The sequence below is a fragment of the Chionomys nivalis genome, chromosome 7 (assembly GCF_950005125.1).
Source record: "Chionomys nivalis chromosome 7, mChiNiv1.1, whole genome shotgun sequence".
In the NCBI taxonomy this organism is placed as follows: Eukaryota; Metazoa; Chordata; class Mammalia; order Rodentia; family Cricetidae; genus Chionomys; species Chionomys nivalis.
The window spans coordinates 43,246,517-43,263,329 of record NC_080092.1 but is presented as its reverse complement, the minus strand read 5'-3'; the positions used below and the strand labels follow the sequence as shown (position 1 = coordinate 43,263,329).

Below are 16,813 nucleotides of genomic sequence, written 5' to 3'. Positions count from 1 at the left end.
GTCAGGGAAGCCCTGATGCCATCCTCACGAAATGATGAAGTTGGAGGCCTCCACTGATAGGGCCACCCATTGGTAACTTCCAGCCCCAATGCTGTGGCTGCATTAAACTCTGATCTTTATAAAGTGCCAGTCTTGGAGCTGGAGAGATGGCTCAGTAGTTAAGAGCATTGGCTGCTCTTCCCAAGGACTTGGGTTGAATTCCCAGCAACCAGATGGCAGCTCACAACTGCAACTCCAGTGTCAGGGGATCTGACACCCTCACACAGACATACATACATGCAAATCAGCAATCAATGTATATAAAGTAAATGGATAAATCTTTAAAATAATAAAGCGCCAGTCTCAGGGCTACATACAGAACACCAGGCGAGGTGATGATGCGTGTCCTTAGCTGCCACCAGGTCTTCAGTGGCTCTCACTGAGCTCAGTGCTAGAAACGAGATGAATCCTCCAGCTGCGTCCTCATCCATCTGGCCATAAGATTACCCCATCCACCCAGGCAACTGGAAGCTGGGGGCAGCCACTTCTTACACTGCTGCTCTTGAACCAAAATATTCTCCACTGCTGGCCTCAGGACTAACTCCTATCCTGCAGGAGGGCTGAAGGTGACTCTAAGAATAAAGCCCCATCAAGCCACATTGCCCTTGGTGCAGGCCCTGAGCAGCAACCCCAGAGCCCCCACCCACCGCCTCCCACCAAGCTGGCCATGGGGTCCACCAGGAATTCCACTCCTTTGTTTGTGAGTCACCCACTCAGTGTCTGTTCTTGGCTGCTTCCTGGTAGGTCCTGATCGGGCTTTCTGGCTACAGAGGAAGGAGACCTTGTTTGTGGCACGCTCCTTGGTGAGATGGAAATAAACATCTGTCCACCCAGACAGTGCAGCTGTTCTTCCCAGGCCAACCTTGGCAAATACCTTGGGCTTATGGGGGCGGGGGGGGTGTTAATGGGTACCTACAGGAGTGTGGGTGACCCCAAAACAGCTGGGCCACAGCTCATCATGAACCTTGTCGAAGATGCATTAGAGGGTTCGATTTTTAACTAATCTTCGACTTCCTATATACTCCCACATCCCTCAAGATAACTTGTAGCGAGGGGTGGGGCAGGAGAAAGGGAAAACTGGAATCACACAGTGATTCTCTTCCCTTACTCCTTTTATTGGGACTTTCAACAGCTCTATTGTTGTTACTGCTATTGTTGCTATTTCGACGCCATGACTACTGGGCCAAGGTTATGTCAACTCCAGGCGAGGATGGGATGGTCATGTTGTTATAGTACAGGAGAACGAAGTCACACTACAGCAGGCCATGCGGCATGATTCTGAGATCTGCTCAGAGCACCCAAGAAGGCATTTGCCCATGTGACGACAGAGGTGGCTCTCCTCTCCTTGCGCCCATATTTTGCAGGAGTGTGAACGTGGTGGCTAGGATGCAGCAGCCATGTGTTCAGACAGGCAAAACGGGGGGTGGGGGGTGACAGCAAAGTGGGAAGAGAGCCTTAGTCCCTGACAAGCTCTATTAAGTGCATGTTTGAACACCCATGGAAGCAAGAAGAGGGTGTCAGGTCCCCTGGAGCTGGAGTTACAGGCAGCTGTGAGCTGGGAACAGAGCTCCAGTCCTCTGAAAGAGCAGCAAATGCTCTTAACTGCTATATCATTTCTTGTATCCCCCTGCGAAGATCTTATTTGAATACTGTGTTTTGGTTTCTGAGCATTTGGTTTTAAGGTATCCACTTTTATTCCAGTCATTCTATTTATGTTTTTGTTTTGTTTTCTGGAGTTTGGTTTGCTAATTTCATTTTTGACTTATTGTGCAGTTACTTGTTTTAGCTACTTTCTTTGTTGCTACAACCAAAGTCCTGAAGCAAAGCAATTTCAAGGATTTACTCCATCACAGTAGCAGGTCCCTGGTCGGGGCTGGAAGCAGCTAGTCACACTGTATCCATAGGCAGGAAGCAGAGAATGATGAACATGCAGAATCAGCAAACTTTCTCCTTTACGTGCAGTCCAGCTGGGACCCACACCCAGGGAACGATGCTGCCTTTTGGGGGGTGAATTTTCCCTCTTCAGTGAATCTAATCTAGACAATCCTTCATAGGTGGTCAGAGGCTAATTTAATCTAGATAATCCCTTAGTGTGATTGGAGGCCGTCTCCTAGGTGATTGTAGGTCCTGTCAGTTGACAATCAACATTACCCATCGCACTTAGCACGCCAGCTTACGGTGTGTGTGTAAGTGTAAACCTGTTAAGGATGACTTTGACCACTAGTCCCTCTTTTTAAAAACAGGTTTAAAAGTTATTTTCTTAGTCAAGCCTAGATAAGGTTTAACTCAAGAAACAAAGTCATTTTAAAATCTGTTTGATCTGCTTAAATGCCTACAGAGCCAACTTATAGCTTACAGATGATCCCTGTGTATTTATTTCATCATAAATATAATTTAGATTTAGTTCCTCTTTGACAACGCATTTGGAACAACCATTTATCTCTGAGGTTTCAGCTTTTCTGTAAAGGTAAGCAGGCAAGGGAGCTCAAAGAAAGGAAGACAGACAAACTGAAGACACACATGACAACCCTGTATCCTGGCATTTGGTAAGCCCGGGTGGAAACAACGTTTCTTTTCTTCTTTTCTTCTTTTTTTTTTTATTTTTGAGATGGGTTTCTCTGTAGTTTTTGGTGCCTGTCCTGGAACTAGCTCTCGTAGACCAGGCTGGCCTCGAACTCACAGAGATCTGCCTGCCTCTGCCTCCCAAGTGCTGGGAATAAAGGCGTGCGCCACTACCGCCCAGCCGGAAAACAACATTTCTAAGTGCGCGTTACAGAATACTTAAATCTTTAATAAATGATTCAGATTTGTGGGTAAGAAAAAGATGTCTCCCATGACTTGTACTGTCTTATGAAAATAGAGCTCAATGGCCCCTGGTGCCTTGTCTTAAATGGCCAGTCTCAGGAAGGACAGTGTTGTCAATCCTATCCTTAAGATTGGAGCTACCCCCTTGAACTCTACTCAAGAGACTCTTCACAATGGCCCAGAAGACAAGTGTCTGGTTCCCTTTCTACTGTTGTGATAAAAAAAAAAATGGCCAACACAAGTTATAAAAGAAAGCATTAATTTGTAGATCATGATTGCAGAGTTAGAGTCCTGACCAGGAATCCCAGTGGGTAGCATGGTGCAGGATGTAGGCATGGTGCTGGGAGCAGCAGCTGAGAGCTCACATCTCGAGCCACAAGCAAAGGCAGAGAGACAGACAGACAGACAGACAGACAGACCTGGGAAAGGCATGGACTTTAAAAATTCAAAGCCCACGCCACACCTCCTCTAACAAGGCCACACCTCCAGATTCCTCCTAAACAGCCCACCAACTTAGGGACTAAGAGTTCGAATATATGAGCCTATAAGAGTTATTCTCATTAAGCCATCATAATTCCAACTTTAACTCTAAAAGGTCCCCATTCTCCTGGTGGGAGGGGTGATTCATATTCCCTCCACTGCCCTCTAAAATTCATGTACTGTGTTTCTGTCCACAGTGTCTACTCTTTATTTTAAGACTTTACATTAATTCTGTTTGAGAAACACTTTCATTCCTGTGTCAGGGCGTGCTCTAGGGGTGACACACTGACAGAATGGCAGTCCATGGGAAGAACAGCAATCTCCAGGGTTGCAGGCTATCTCCCACTGGGAGCCGCTGCAGGCAAGTGTCCAGTCAGGAAGCACTATGGTCTCAAGTATCAGGAGAGCTGGCAGGACAAGGCGGGAGTAGATTGGATTCACTACCAGAGAGACAGCAAGCAGCCTTGAAGCCTCCACCACGAAGTGTATTGCTCATGGTCACCCCGTGGGTTCCTCTTGCTGAGAATGTATCTCGGAGAACATTTCTGTCACCTAACTAGGAACTTCAACACTCCCCAGGTACGTTTTCCATGGTGCCGCTCTCTGAACTTGCACTTTCCTACCCCTGTCCGCACCCCCACTGGGGAGGACCTGTCACTGAGCCCTCCTGCTCCATTGCCTCCAGCCTCTCCTTACCACCTGCACCACAAGCTGTTTGCTGGCCAGAATCATATTTCAGAACCACAGCTCAAAAGAGCCATTTTCCTACACAGACTTCCCAGTGACTTTCTGCAGCCTAATCTGGGGATTCTGAGCTAAATGCCCCAGTGGCCAAGGAGGAAATGTAGCCAAGAGAGGTGAGCTTTGTATATTGCTATTTGGTTTTTTGTTTTTTTTTTTTGTTTTGTTTTGTTTTTGTTTTTTTTTTTTTTGGTTTTTTGAGACAGGGTTTCTCTGTAGCTTTGGTACCTGTCCTGGAACTAGCTCTTGTAGACCAGGCTGGCCTCAAACTCACAGAGATCCGCCTGCCTCTGCCTCCCGAGTGCTGGGATTAAAGGCGTGCGCCACCACCGCCCGGCTATTGCTACATTTATAATCTTCATTGCCCACTCCCAATATGCTTGGGCTGACTTTTGTTTTGAAACCATAATCCTCTCAGCCAGTTCCTTTTCCTGGCTTTTATAAGATGCCGAACATAGAGGTTTAAGCACCAAAGTGACACCATTCACTGAGCCTGGGTTAGGAGGTGTGGGTGGTGGAGGCAGTGGTGAACTGAAGAAACCACATCCATCAGTGTGGGGGTTCCAGCCCATGGCGGCTGTGTGGAATGCTGGCCTGACAGTGACAGATCAGACTGAAGGAAACTCCCCATCTGAAACACAGGCAAATCATTTTCAACGGAAACCACGGCCTGGGTTTACTCTCCCACAGTGACGTCTGTGCCAGGAGGGCTCCCGAGGCTGACCATCTGGCGCTCTCTAGTCCTCTCAAGAGCTCCAGTCCTCTCAGCACTGCCGCTTCAGGGCGCCTCTCCCACAGATCTGTGTGGGGTGCACAGGGACCATCTGCTCAGCAGATCACTGCAGCACTGCTCGAACAGAAGGACATTGCAACCAAAGTCAAACTGTAGGGTCTCCACTAAGCATGCTGAATTAGAGATAAAATCTACACCGGCCCCCTAAAGTAACCCATCTGCAAACCTTCCTTCCCAGATCCTGGGCAACCCTGAACGGTGATTCTGTGGATTTGCCTACTCTGGAGATGCTGTGAAATGGAGACACGTAGCCAAGTCGTGGTGGTGCACACCTTTAATCCCAGAGTTCAAGATCAGCCTGGTCTAGAGTGAGTTCCGGGACAGCCAGGGCTACATAGAGAAGCCTTGCATAGGAAAAAAAAAAAAGTCATGTACCTGCCCTTTTCCACTTAGCACCATGTTTTAAAGGTCTGTCCACAGTGTATTATGTATCAATATGCCAATTATTTTACTTAGTTTATTATTTTTGAGGCAGGGTCTCACCTAGCTTGGAACTCACTCTGTTGATCAGACTGACCTCAAACTCACAGAGACCCATATCTACCTCTGCTCCCCAAGTTGGGATTAAAGGCATGTGCCACTATATTCAGCTTTAAAAATATTTCTACATATTTTTTCTTATTCTTTTTTCTTTTTGTCTGCTCATCAGTTGATTGACATTTGAGTTTCCAATTTTTTGGTATTGTGAATGAATATTCATAAGACCTGTGTGCTGGTTTCTGCACAGACACAGGCCTTCAGTTCTAGGTATATAGAGAGCAGAGCTGCTGGGATTCTGCTTAGGGCTCTGTCTGACTTATATTGCACATGCTTCAGAGGCAGGAAAGGTTGTCTACCTCATCACCTAGAAAAAGGCCACCAAAGAACCTCAGGGACAGCATGCCCATTTTTCACAAATACAATTTACTAATTAATGATCTATGAAAATCTTTTAAAAGCTTTTGCTCTGTCAAGAAAATCAGAAGTAAATTTATAGCTAGCATCTATGATTACATGTCTACACCTCTTAGATGTGTATTTGTCCTGGGGCTTACCCAACATACCTAACTATAGTTTTTTTCTATTGCTATTTATTTTTCTCATATGTGTGTGCATACCAATGCATGTATATGCAGAGGCCAGAGGTTGACACTGGGTGCATTCCTCTATCGCTTGCCACCTAATTTCTGAACCAGGGCCTCTTCCTGAACCCGAAGCTCACCAGTTTGGCTACACTGTGCAGAGAGCCTCTGGTCGCCCCTAGTACTGAGCATTATGCCAGGGCAGCTGTGCTGGGCTTGTTGTATGGGTGCTGAGGATCAGAACACAAGCACTTTACCGACGGAACCATCTCTCCAGCTCCCTCCTCAACATGTATGGGAGTTGTAAAACATAATATAATCACTACTTTTATATTTTGAGGTACATGTCGTAATGAAGCTCTTGAACTCCCTAAGTATGGACAATCAGTTAACAACAGCCATAGATCCCCACATCTGTCCTAGAAACGGAAGGGGCTTATTAACTGTTTTGAGACAGAGGTTCACGGTGTAAGCCATGGCTGACCTGGAAAACTCAGTTATAGACCAGGCTAGTCCTGAACTCGAGATTTCGCCAGCCTCTACCTTTTCCAGTGCTGGGACTAAGGGTGTGAGCCACAAAGCTTAGCTTTAAAAATAAAATAAAAGGAACAATGGGTGTATTAAGTTTATGAAAATGTACTGAAACTTTCTGCATGTATTTTAGTGCAAAGTACAAAAGGCGGGACAACAGACAGCTGTGTATGCTGACCAAAATTCATTTCTGGTCGGGACCCAACCTTCAGCTTTTAGTTGAGAACGGCGTAATAAATGTCAAGCGGGCACTCACACTTTACTGAGTTTCATCCCAGTTTTTCCCTCCACATTTTTCTGGTCTCTTTGGGAAACCCTGACCTCTTTGGAGTGGGCCCCACTAGAACTGCCTACCGGGAACGTTTCCAACTCTCGGTTAACAGCGCTCACTTTGGCCTTCTCCGGATAACCGTAGCGGGATGGCGTGGAAATAAACAATGGGGTACTGGTTCTGTCGCGGTCCAGAGGGCGTGTGCATCCAGGCCAGGGACTGGGGCCCGGGTCAGCGACGCTCTAGAACACGGAGGATTTGGGTCTCTGCGGTCACTACTTGGGGACCAGATGGCCAGAACTTCCGGCGCCAGAAAAGTGCAATGCAAATCCCCTAGGAGATGAGGCTAACAAGGAAGAGGAGCCCAAAGGAAAGGTTGGGGGGGTGCGGAGCCTGTTGCCTAGGTAACAGCCCCCCCCATCGTATCTCCGCCCCTTCGGGCGTGTGGAGACTGTATGCCCTGACGTGCAGGCGAACCTGGTGGGGCTTTGCCCTCCCTTCTCCCAGCGCCTGAGGCTGCTGGCACGCATGCGTCAGAGCGTTGCGGGGCTGCGCGCGCACCCCCGAGGTGCGCGCATTACCCCTTGGGCGTCTCCCGCCGCGAGCTGGACAGCTGGGAACGCGCGCGCGTGCGCGCGTGCGTGCAAGACAAGGGCGCGGCTTCCTCGTCCGGTGAATTCTGATTGGATAGAGTAAAATAAAGGGGTGGGATCTCCGTGGGGACCGCTCAACGATTGGTCAGCGACTGGAAGAGCGTGGTCCTGGGGCGGCCGGCGAGGTGGTCTGGCTCGACAAGCGCGAGGCTGAGGTGGTGGCTGCGGTCCTTGATTAGTGAGCGAGTCCAGGGGAACACTCGTCGCTTGGTTGGCAGGACCCGGGAACCCTCAGTCTCCGTGGAGGCGTGGCGGCGAGGTCCCGGCAGGTCGGTGAGTGCGGTCCCGGGAGCCCCAGGGCCCCGCCCCTCCCTTTCTTCCGGGGCCGCGCCGCGCCCCCTTGAGCCCCTACTCCCGGGCCACTGGGTTCGCCGCGCCAGCCGCCCCCTCTCGCCTGCTGCGCAGGTCCTGCCTTCTGGCCCACAGAGGGGAAACTGAGGCCCTCGGGGCGGTCTTCTCACCCGCGACTCCACTCACACCATGGCTGAACCGCTGAAGGAAGAGGATGGCGAAGACGGCTCTGGGGAGCCCCCTGGGCGGGTGAAGGCAGAGCCCGTCCACTCTACGGCCTCTGTCGTGGCCAAGAACCTGGCCCTGCTCAAAGCCCGCTCCTTCGACGTGACCTTTGACGTGGGGGATGAGTACGAGATCATCGAGACCATAGGCAATGGGGCCTATGGGGTGGTGTCCTCCGCGCGCCGCCGCCTCACGGGTGAGCTGGCTTCCTGAGGCCCAGCATGTGTGGACTGCTTTCCAGAGGCGGTGAGGAACCCGCACGGTCCCGGGAGGATCAGCTGCGCCGGGGATTCTGGTTCCACTCGCCACTTACTGACTAGGTGCCAACTCCCCGTTAGGTACCCTTCTCAGGAACCCCGCATCGCCCAGTCAGCATCGTTCTCCTTAGGAAAATGAGATCCCTGTAAGCCAGAATAGAGAGGTGCCCCTTGGTGTCCAGAAAGCTATCTTTGAGAGCCAGAAATTGGCATAGTGGCTTGGTTGAGGAACGGGGAAGATCTGGGATGGAGAGAATATGGTGAGGCGGGAAAGTGAGCTCAGGTAGTACAGTCAAGAGCACACTAACTAGTTGTGTCTCCTTAGTGTGTGAGCTATTAGTACCTGCCTCCTGCGTAGCTGTGGCGTTAAAATTTGATATTACACGTATAGTAGAGACGTACCTGTAGTTCTTTGGGTTCTAGAAGGGCAGTGTCGGAAAGGGCCTGCAGCTGCTGCAGGGTATCCCCTGGTATATATGTGCCTTTTCCCTGCTCTTCAGGCCAGCAGGTGGCCATCAAGAAGATACCCAATGCTTTTGACGTGGTGACCAATGCCAAACGGACCCTCAGGGAACTGAAGATCCTCAAACACTTCAAGCACGACAATATCATCGCCATCAAGGACATCCTGAGGCCAACTGTGCCCTATGGAGAGTTTAAATCTGTGTAAGGAGTGGGATAGGAGAGGGAGACTCTGTTGGGACCAGGTTAGAAGTCTGGAAGGGCCACTGAACCTAATGTGAGACAGGCTGGGAGGAGTCCCACGATCCAGGACCTGTGTTCCTGTGGGACATTGGTAGGGACAAGTCTTGTTTCTCAAGAAGAGTGCAAGGGCTGGGGATATAGCTCAGTAGGAGACTGATGAGCATCTTTGAGGGTTTAGGTTGACTATTCTGTACTGGGGAAAAAAGAGAGAGGATCTATATTTCTTTATTTGGGCATGCCAGCTTTGGCTGTATTATAAGTTCAAGGCTAGCCTGGACTACATGAGACCCTATCTCAAATGACAACGCAAACCCAAACAACAACAGGAGAGCGAGAGAAACAGAACAGGTCCAAATTTCATAAGGTAGCTGACACAGGACCTTGTAGTGTCATGACACCTTCCTGTTCTGATGGCAGACAACTAATTGATAACAAACAATAGAAAATTGACAGACTTTGACGATTTCATCACAGCTTTTCCAGTAACTGCTGGCAAACAATAGAGTCTGCTCCGAAATGAACTGTCCTGGCCAAGCCTGGTATAATCAAACACCTTTTTAAAAGAAACCTAACGGGGAAATTAGGTCTATGGAGAAAATGATCTGGCAAAAACTAGTGGAAAAGTTGGGGCTAGAGCATTGGCTCAGTGGTTAAGAGCAGTTGCTGCTCTTGCAGAGGACCCGGGATCAGTTCCCAGTGTCTGCATGGAGGCTCACAGACATTTGTAACTCCAGTTCCAGGGACTCAGACTCCCTCTTCTGGCCTCTGTGGGCATCGGGCGCTTATGTAGTACACATGTATATTTGCAGAGAAACATACACATGAAACTTTTAAAATCTTTTCTAAAAAGCTGTAGAAAAGTCTGGAACCTGATGCCATTCTTTCATACCATGCTGCTCATCCTTTGGGGTTTCAGCGTAAGGCCATAATCTCTAGAACTGGGAGGGCAGGTGAGGATGGGGCTTGTCTGTAGTATGAAGAGGCCAGTTCACACCTGTCTCGCCATTTCCAGCTATGTGGTACTGGACCTCATGGAGAGCGACCTTCACCAGATTATCCACTCCTCACAGCCACTCACACTGGAGCACGTGCGCTACTTCTTGTATCAGCTGCTTCGGGGCCTCAAGTACATGCACTCTGCCCAAGTCATCCACCGTGACCTTAAACCCTCCAATCTTCTGGTGAATGAGAACTGTGAGCTCAAGATTGGTGACTTTGGAATGGCCCGTGGCCTGTGTACCTCCCCTGCCGAACATCAGTACTTCATGACCGAGTATGTGGCCACTCGCTGGTACCGTGCCCCTGAACTCATGCTTTCCCTGCATGAGTACACACAGGCTATTGACCTCTGGTCTGTGGGCTGCATCTTTGGGGAGATGCTGGCTCGGCGACAGCTCTTCCCGGGCAAAAACTATGTGCACCAGTTACAGCTGATCATGATGGTGTTGGGAACCCCATCGCCAGCTGTGATTCAGGCTGTGGGGGCTGAAAGGGTGCGGGCCTATATCCAGAGCCTGCCACCACGGCAGCCTGTGCCCTGGGAGACGGTATACCCAGGTGCTGACCGCCAGGCCCTCTCATTGCTGGGCCGCATGTTGCGATTTGAACCCAGTGCCCGGATCTCAGCTGCTGCTGCCCTTCGTCACCCCTTCCTGGCTAAGTACCATGACCCTGATGATGAGCCTGATTGTGCCCCACCTTTTGACTTTGCTTTTGACCGTGAAGCCCTTACCAGGGAGCGCATTAAGGAGGCCATTGTGGCTGAGATTGAGGACTTCCATGCTCGACGGGAGGGCATCCGCCAACAAATCCGTTTCCAGCCTTCTCTGCAGCCTGTGGCTAGTGAACCTGTGTGTCCAGATGTTGAGATGCCCAGTCCCTGGGCTCCAAGTGGAGACTGTGCCATGGAGTCACCTCCTCCGGCACCACCACCATGCTCTGGCCCTGCGCCTGACACTGTTGATCTGACTCTGCAGCCTGCACCCCCAGCCAGCGAGCTTGCCCCACCAAAAAGAGAGGGTGCCATCTCTGACAATACCAAAGCAGCCCTCAAAGCTGCCCTGCTCAAGTCCCTGAGGAGCCGGCTCAGAGGTACTTCGTGGGTCTAGCAGCTGGCTGGGGAGTGGAGTGGTAGACAAGGACTGTTGGACAGGATGGTAAGCTCTTACCTTTCCCTTGTCCGACTGCCCTGCAGATGGCCCCAGTGCACCCTTGGAGGCACCTGAACCTCGAAAGCCTGTGACAGCTCAGGAACGCCAGCGAGAGAGAGAAGAGAAGCGTAGGCGGCGGCAAGAGAGAGCCAAGGAGCGGGAGAAGCGACGACAAGAGCGGGAACGCAAGGAAAGGGGGGCTGGTGTCTTGGGGGGCCCCTCTACTGACCCTCTGGCTGGACTGGTGCTTAGTGACAATGACCGAAGCCTGCTAGAGCGGTGGACTCGCATGGCTCAGCCTCCTGCCCCCGCCCCAGCTCCAGCCCCAGTCCCAGCGTCCCCTGCCAAATCCACGAATCCTCCCACTGGCCCTGTATCCCAGTCCACTGGTCCTCCTCTACAGCCTGCAGGCTCTATTCCTGGTCCTGCCTCCCAGCCCGTTTGCCCACCCCCTGGCCACGCTCCCCAGCCTTCTGGCCCTCCTGGACCTGTCCCTGCTCCACTCCAAACTGCTCCTTCCACTAGCCTTCTAACCTCTCAGTCACTTGTGCCAACTGGTGGGTTGCCTGGCTCCAATGCCCCAGAAGTTCTGCCTTACTTCCCATCTGGCCCGCCACCTCCAGATCCTGGGGGAGCCCCTCAGCCTTCTACATCAGAGTCACCTGATGTCAACCTGGTGACCCAGCAACTATCCAAGTCTCAGGTGAGAAGAGAGACAAAGACCCAGGATACCTTGATCTGGGTCCTGGCAGGTGGGTTTGGGTTGTCCATGTTGGGTGAAATGATGCAGCAGGGGTGGCCTCACCTGGAGCCTGCCCATTGCTCATGAAGAGGCTGTGGGAGGTAGACTTTGCTTGGAAAGTGTCTAGCTTGGAGACAGCTCCCATTCCCTTGCACTAGTACTTGATTTCGAGATAGCATTCTTGTTCTAGAATATCTGGTTAGAGTGGTTAGTAATAGCAAACTGCCCTGCTGACCTTAATTTGTCCTTCCTGGCACCTGTGTTATAATCTGTTATTGTCCCTGCAGGTGGAGGACCCCCTGCCTCCTGTGTTCTCAGGCACTCCAAAGGGCAGTGGGGCTGGCTATGGTGTTGGCTTTGACCTGGAGGAATTCTTAAACCAATCGTTCGATATGGGTGTGGCTGATGGGCCACAGGATGGGTAAGATGGTTGGGTTGAGCTCCTGGAACGGGGCTATGGCAGGGTCCTTGGATGCTTGCCCAGCTGGCTCTGGCTGAGAGCACCCATCCCAATCCCTTTTCCTTGTAGCCAGGCAGACTCGGCTTCACTCTCAGCCTCCCTCCTTGCTGACTGGCTTGAGGGCCACGGCATGAACCCTGCTGACATCGAGTCTCTGCAGCGAGAGATCCAGATGGATTCCCCAATGCTGCTGGCCGACCTGCCTGACCTCCAGGAGCCCTGAAACCCACAGCTTGTGCCTTGCTGCCAGGAGAGACCCAGCTTCAAGGTCCAGGGATGCAATCCAGAGGCCTGCAGCCTTGGCACTGGCAGGTGAGGCTCAGCCTGAATTACTCTGCTGGTTCATCTCAGACCCACCTTTCAGCCTTAAGCAGCCATCTGAGCCACCACCGAGCCATAACAGGATTGGGAGACTCTACTCCCCCCTGAGCGGTCTTCTTCAGTATTGTATTTTTATTGTTGTAATATGCATTTGTTTTGCCATCAAAATAAGGTCTGTGAAATACAAGGTTTCCTTTAACCTGACTGTGTGTCATTTCTGGAGTTGGGGTAAGAACACCAGCAGTAGATATATAAAGAAGAGCCAGGTGCCCATATTATTTGGGCTCAAGTAAATGTTTGTCCACAAAGCCAGTCCATCAGATCCTGAAGGTTTATTGAGACCTCCACTTCCCTCCCACTCCCAGTCCCACAGATTGTTCTTTGCCGCCTTTCATGACAATTGCTGGGCAAACGGGACCTAGTTAACATGCCATCTTGCCAGTGGCTACTTGAGGGTTGGTGAGTTGTTGCTGTGGTGAATATTGTTTTGGCATCGAACTTTGAAGAACTAGGAAGCAAGTAGGGTTGGGCTCCATGGTGCTCACTATAAGGGAGTAAGTTGGAGAGAGGAGACCGAGAGTGGGAAGTGTGGTGGTGGAGCACTGGCTGGTGAGTGCCATAGGTGCTGCGTTACTCTGTCTAGAGTAGCCCCAAACAGGTGGGTCTGCGGTAAGGAGACAGCCTGAGTGCGAAGGAGTGTGCCCGCTGCCAGCCAGCAGGTAGCTTATGGCTTTCAGCTGTCTGGAAGGAGTAGGAGCAAGTTGGAGTTTTTGTAGAATTCTGCTAGACCAGGTTGGAATGGCTGGGCCATAGAAAGGCCTGCTGACAGCCTAGCCTTAGAACGGCAAGCAGGGCCTGACTTAGGAATGGTTACCCCAGACATGGGACAGGGATTTGCCGGGGCATTGCTGGTGCTCAGAAAGCAGCAGAAGCGGTGTCTTATGGGTACAGCATGGAGACTTGGGGCTTCCAGGGGAGAGATAGGGCCTGCCTGGGCCAGCCCCTCAGGCCCGACGAATTTTCATCTCCGTGCGCTTGAGGGAGTAGTAGAAGCCTTTCCACTGGGCCCAGTTGATGCCATTGGCGTAAGAGAGGTGGGAGCCACCCAGGTAGAAACCGTTGAGGTTGGCAAAATGGCAGCTTCTGAACCAGAAGGCCCCTGAGGAGAGGGCTGCACAGTTCTGCACGAAGAGGTCCTGGTCTCGGTCGAAGGTGGAGAACTTCTGGCCACTGTGGTAGGACAGGGAGTCACCTGGCAGGAGGGAGAGAGAGCTGAGGCCAGGAGCAGAGCCTGTGCTGGCAGGCTGTGAGTGACAGCAGGTGATGAATGACACTGAGGGACAGCATCATGTGGCATCCTGCTGGGATGGAGGCACCCTCCCTGAGCCACAAAGAGAAACAGCTGTTCTGCAGAGCCACCTGGAGCAGGGCCAGGGCGGCCGGCGTTCCCTAGGGCTGTGGTTCAGGTGGCTGGAGTTGGTCTGGAGAGAGCCCAGAAGGGTTGAAGAAGGGGCATTGAGGAGTCAATGGGGCAGGGCCAATCCTATGTTAATTGCTCCCCCTCCCACTGCCCCTGAAGAAGCTGATAGGGGTACCTGCCCCGCCATCCTCAAAGCCAGCCACGTAGAGGGAATAGCCATCCTCCTCAGCACTGACTGCGTTGGGGGAGATGGAGAAGTCAATATACTTGGCATAGGCTGTGTTGTTCTCAAAATCTTCCAAGTCCACCCTCAGCTCATACTTCTGCTTCAGTGTCAGGAGGTGCAGGTTCTGCAGCCCTAGGGAAGGGGAGCGGCTGGTCAGCAAAGACTTGGCTGAGGGGCAGCCCCTACCCCATGGCCCCACCTTACCCAGCCAGTACTCCCCGTCAGCACGGCCAAAGCCCAGCTTGTAGTCGTTCCAGCCCCGGAAGAAACTCACTGAGCCGTTGAATCTTTTCTGGAAAACCTAGAAGCAAGAGGGCAAGGGACTGGATGATGGAGATTCAGTACTCCGAGGGACTCTGCCTTGTCCTGCCCTGCCCTGCCCTGCCAACAGGCCTGGCACTGCTGAGCCAGTTTATTAAGGACTTGTGTGAGTATTGGGGAGCTGCTGAAACAAAACACATTGGCTCCTGGCCTCTCCCTGACCATCTGCTGCTGAAAGGGGGTCCCTCTCTGGTCTCTTGTCCACTGAGAGACAGGAAGGGGAAAAGATTAAGGGGAGTTGGGGGCCAGGGACAGCTTAGTGGCAAAACACCAAACTAGCATATAGGCCTTGGATTCCATCCCAGCATTGCGTGGTAAAAAGGGAGCAGGGGGATCTAGAATACCTGGCTGTGAGCTCTGGCACTGTGTGGCCCAAGCCAAGCAATGCTACTTCTCTAGGTCTGCAGCTCCTCATTTGGGAAAGGCACCTACCTAACAGGACCACTGTGAGTACAGCATGCATTAACCCTCAAGCGTGGAAGTGTTAGCAGCCCTGCATCCAGTCCCCATAAAGATGAGGAGGCCAGTTTGCAGAGGTGATGGTCAGAATCATGCCGCTGCCTGAATCACGTCTGGCTAGGGCCCCTTTGCCTACTTACCGTCCACTTGCCACCCTCAGTTGTCATGTCACAAAAGACAGGCACTGGCACACTGGGGCCAGAGGGATAGATGAGGTACACACCATCTGCCTGGTAGCCCTGAGCGTAGATATCATCACAGTCCAGGGGCTGCGGAAGGCAGGCCTTCTCCAGAGCTGAGAGGGACAGTGTGGGGACAGCAAGGAGAAAGACAGACATAAAGGACACCTCAGGGCCCCTGTTTTTCTCCAGGGCTAAGGGACCTTGCCATGAGAAATCAAGATTTCTCTCGGGGCCACTGCCAATTTGTAGAGGAGGGAACAGTCCTGCAGAGCCTGGCTCACAATGGCTCGCATGAATGGGTCTACTCACCATCTCCCCGGATCCCGGAGGCCTGAGGGGCACAGGGAGGTGTAGAGAGCAGCAGCAGCAGCAGAGGCAGAGCTGGGAGAGCCTGGTGGTGGGAGACAGCTGAGTGTAGCCCCCAGCATGGGTCAGACCCCTCCCAGCCCCCCACCTCCTGCCCCTGCTGAAACCATGCTGTCTGTCTACTTTTTCCTTCTCTGCTCTCTGGGAAATGCTCGGTATCCCCAGAGCTTAAGTTTCGAGAGATCCCTGCTATGCTTCTCTGCCTACTATCTGGCAAGTGGCTTGTCTCCACAAATGGTCCTGATCCCCCAGACCAGTACCTTCATGCTGTCAGCTCAGTTCAGAGAGGCAGGCTGTCTGGGGCCCCAGACTGCAACCGCCCACAGTTATGTGTTGGGTCTGAGCCCACAGACCCAGCCCCGCCCCTGGAACTGCAGAATGCCCCCCCCATCCCAATAGCCAGCCCCTAGCATCAGCTTACACTGTCAGGGGCCAGGGGACCACCTGGGTCTCATTAGGCCTGTCAGGGAAGCAGTGTGGACCAGACATTAACTCCTTAACAGCTGTGATTGCTCTCTAGACCCCATTCTGCCTCCCTCCCTGCTGGACTTGTGGGCCCCTTAGCAAGCCCAGCTGGCCTCTGCCCACCCCCTGCTTCCTGACAGGCCCTCTGCAAATGTCTGCTTCTCTCCCATTCCTGTCTAGTCTGTTTAAGCAGTCATTTGGGGGTGGTGAGGGGTCAAGGTGTCCTTGGGCCGGAGAGAGTGGGGTCCCTACTTGGGAAGGCTAGGTAGGGTAGGCAGCCCCAAAGCTCCTGATGTGGGAGCTGCCTGGCCTGGTAGGAGACACGACTAGCAGGGGCCAGCAGGGGCCAGCAGGGGCCAGGCAGTCTTTTGGCAAGCCTGGGACATTTCTGAGCCATGAGCACAAAGCTGCAGGCGGCCAGCAGTTCTGTCTGCCTCAACTGGAGCCAGGGCTCTCTCCAACTCCTTTCTGGCCCCCTCCCCTGCTGGGTGTCTATACTCCCACCCTCCCCTCTCCCACAGTTCCCTGGCCCATCTGGATTGCTTTTGTTTCTTCTCGTTCTGCCCCTCCTCCCTTCCAAGACCATCTGTTCTTGGGGCTGCCCGCTCAACCAGTTTCTTCTTTTCTGTCCTTCCTGAGCCCATGCCCCCAACATGCCTGGTTTCTGTGTTCCTCTTGCCATCCTTACCACGCAGCCTCTCCTATTTGTTTTTCTCTCCTTCCATCCTCAGCATGCTGTACAGAGTTGTCCCAGGTGCCTGGTCTGTGTTCCCGTTTAGCCCTCCATTGCCTCAAGGCTGAGGCCAGCATTTCCCCCTGGGACGTGAAAAGAACTATCAATCTGTCCCA

General features: G+C 52.2%; 2 protein-coding genes across 7 annotated transcripts; one reads left to right on the top strand and one right to left on the bottom strand.

The window, feature by feature from the left end:
- Positions 1–7,478: 7,478 nt before the first annotated feature.
- Positions 7,479–12,704, top strand: Mapk7 (mitogen-activated protein kinase 7). 5 transcript variants are annotated; one of them, XM_057775198.1, is made up of 7 exons: positions 7,479–7,643; positions 7,780–8,086; positions 8,648–8,813; positions 9,865–10,943; positions 11,047–11,705; positions 12,032–12,165; positions 12,274–12,704. In XM_057775198.1, exons 2-7 carry the CDS (start codon positions 7,855–7,857, stop codon positions 12,425–12,427), a joined length of 2,424 nt encoding a protein of 807 aa, XP_057631181.1. In that variant the 5' UTR covers positions 7,479–7,643; positions 7,780–7,854; the 3' UTR covers positions 12,428–12,704. The 5 variants fall into 5 exon arrangements, with proteins under 5 accessions (XP_057631181.1, XP_057631178.1, XP_057631179.1 ...); XM_057775195.1 differs by having other exon boundaries at positions 7,479–7,647; XM_057775196.1 differs by having other exon boundaries at positions 7,479–8,086.
- A 10-nt stretch (positions 12,705–12,714) lies between these two features.
- Positions 12,715–15,824, bottom strand: Mfap4 (microfibril associated protein 4). 2 transcript variants are annotated; one of them, XM_057775202.1, is made up of 6 exons: positions 15,760–15,824; positions 15,443–15,524; positions 15,092–15,246; positions 14,376–14,472; positions 14,121–14,303; positions 12,715–13,777 (listed from the first exon to the last, which is right to left on the bottom strand). In XM_057775202.1, the coding sequence occupies exons 1-6, from the start codon at positions 15,763–15,765 to the stop codon at positions 13,530–13,532; spliced, it is 771 nt and encodes a 256-aa protein (XP_057631185.1). In that variant the 5' UTR covers positions 15,766–15,824; the 3' UTR covers positions 12,715–13,529. The 2 variants fall into 2 exon arrangements, with proteins under 2 accessions (XP_057631185.1, XP_057631184.1); XM_057775201.1 differs by having other exon boundaries at positions 14,121–14,472.
- Between the last annotated feature and the right edge of the window lie 989 nt (positions 15,825–16,813).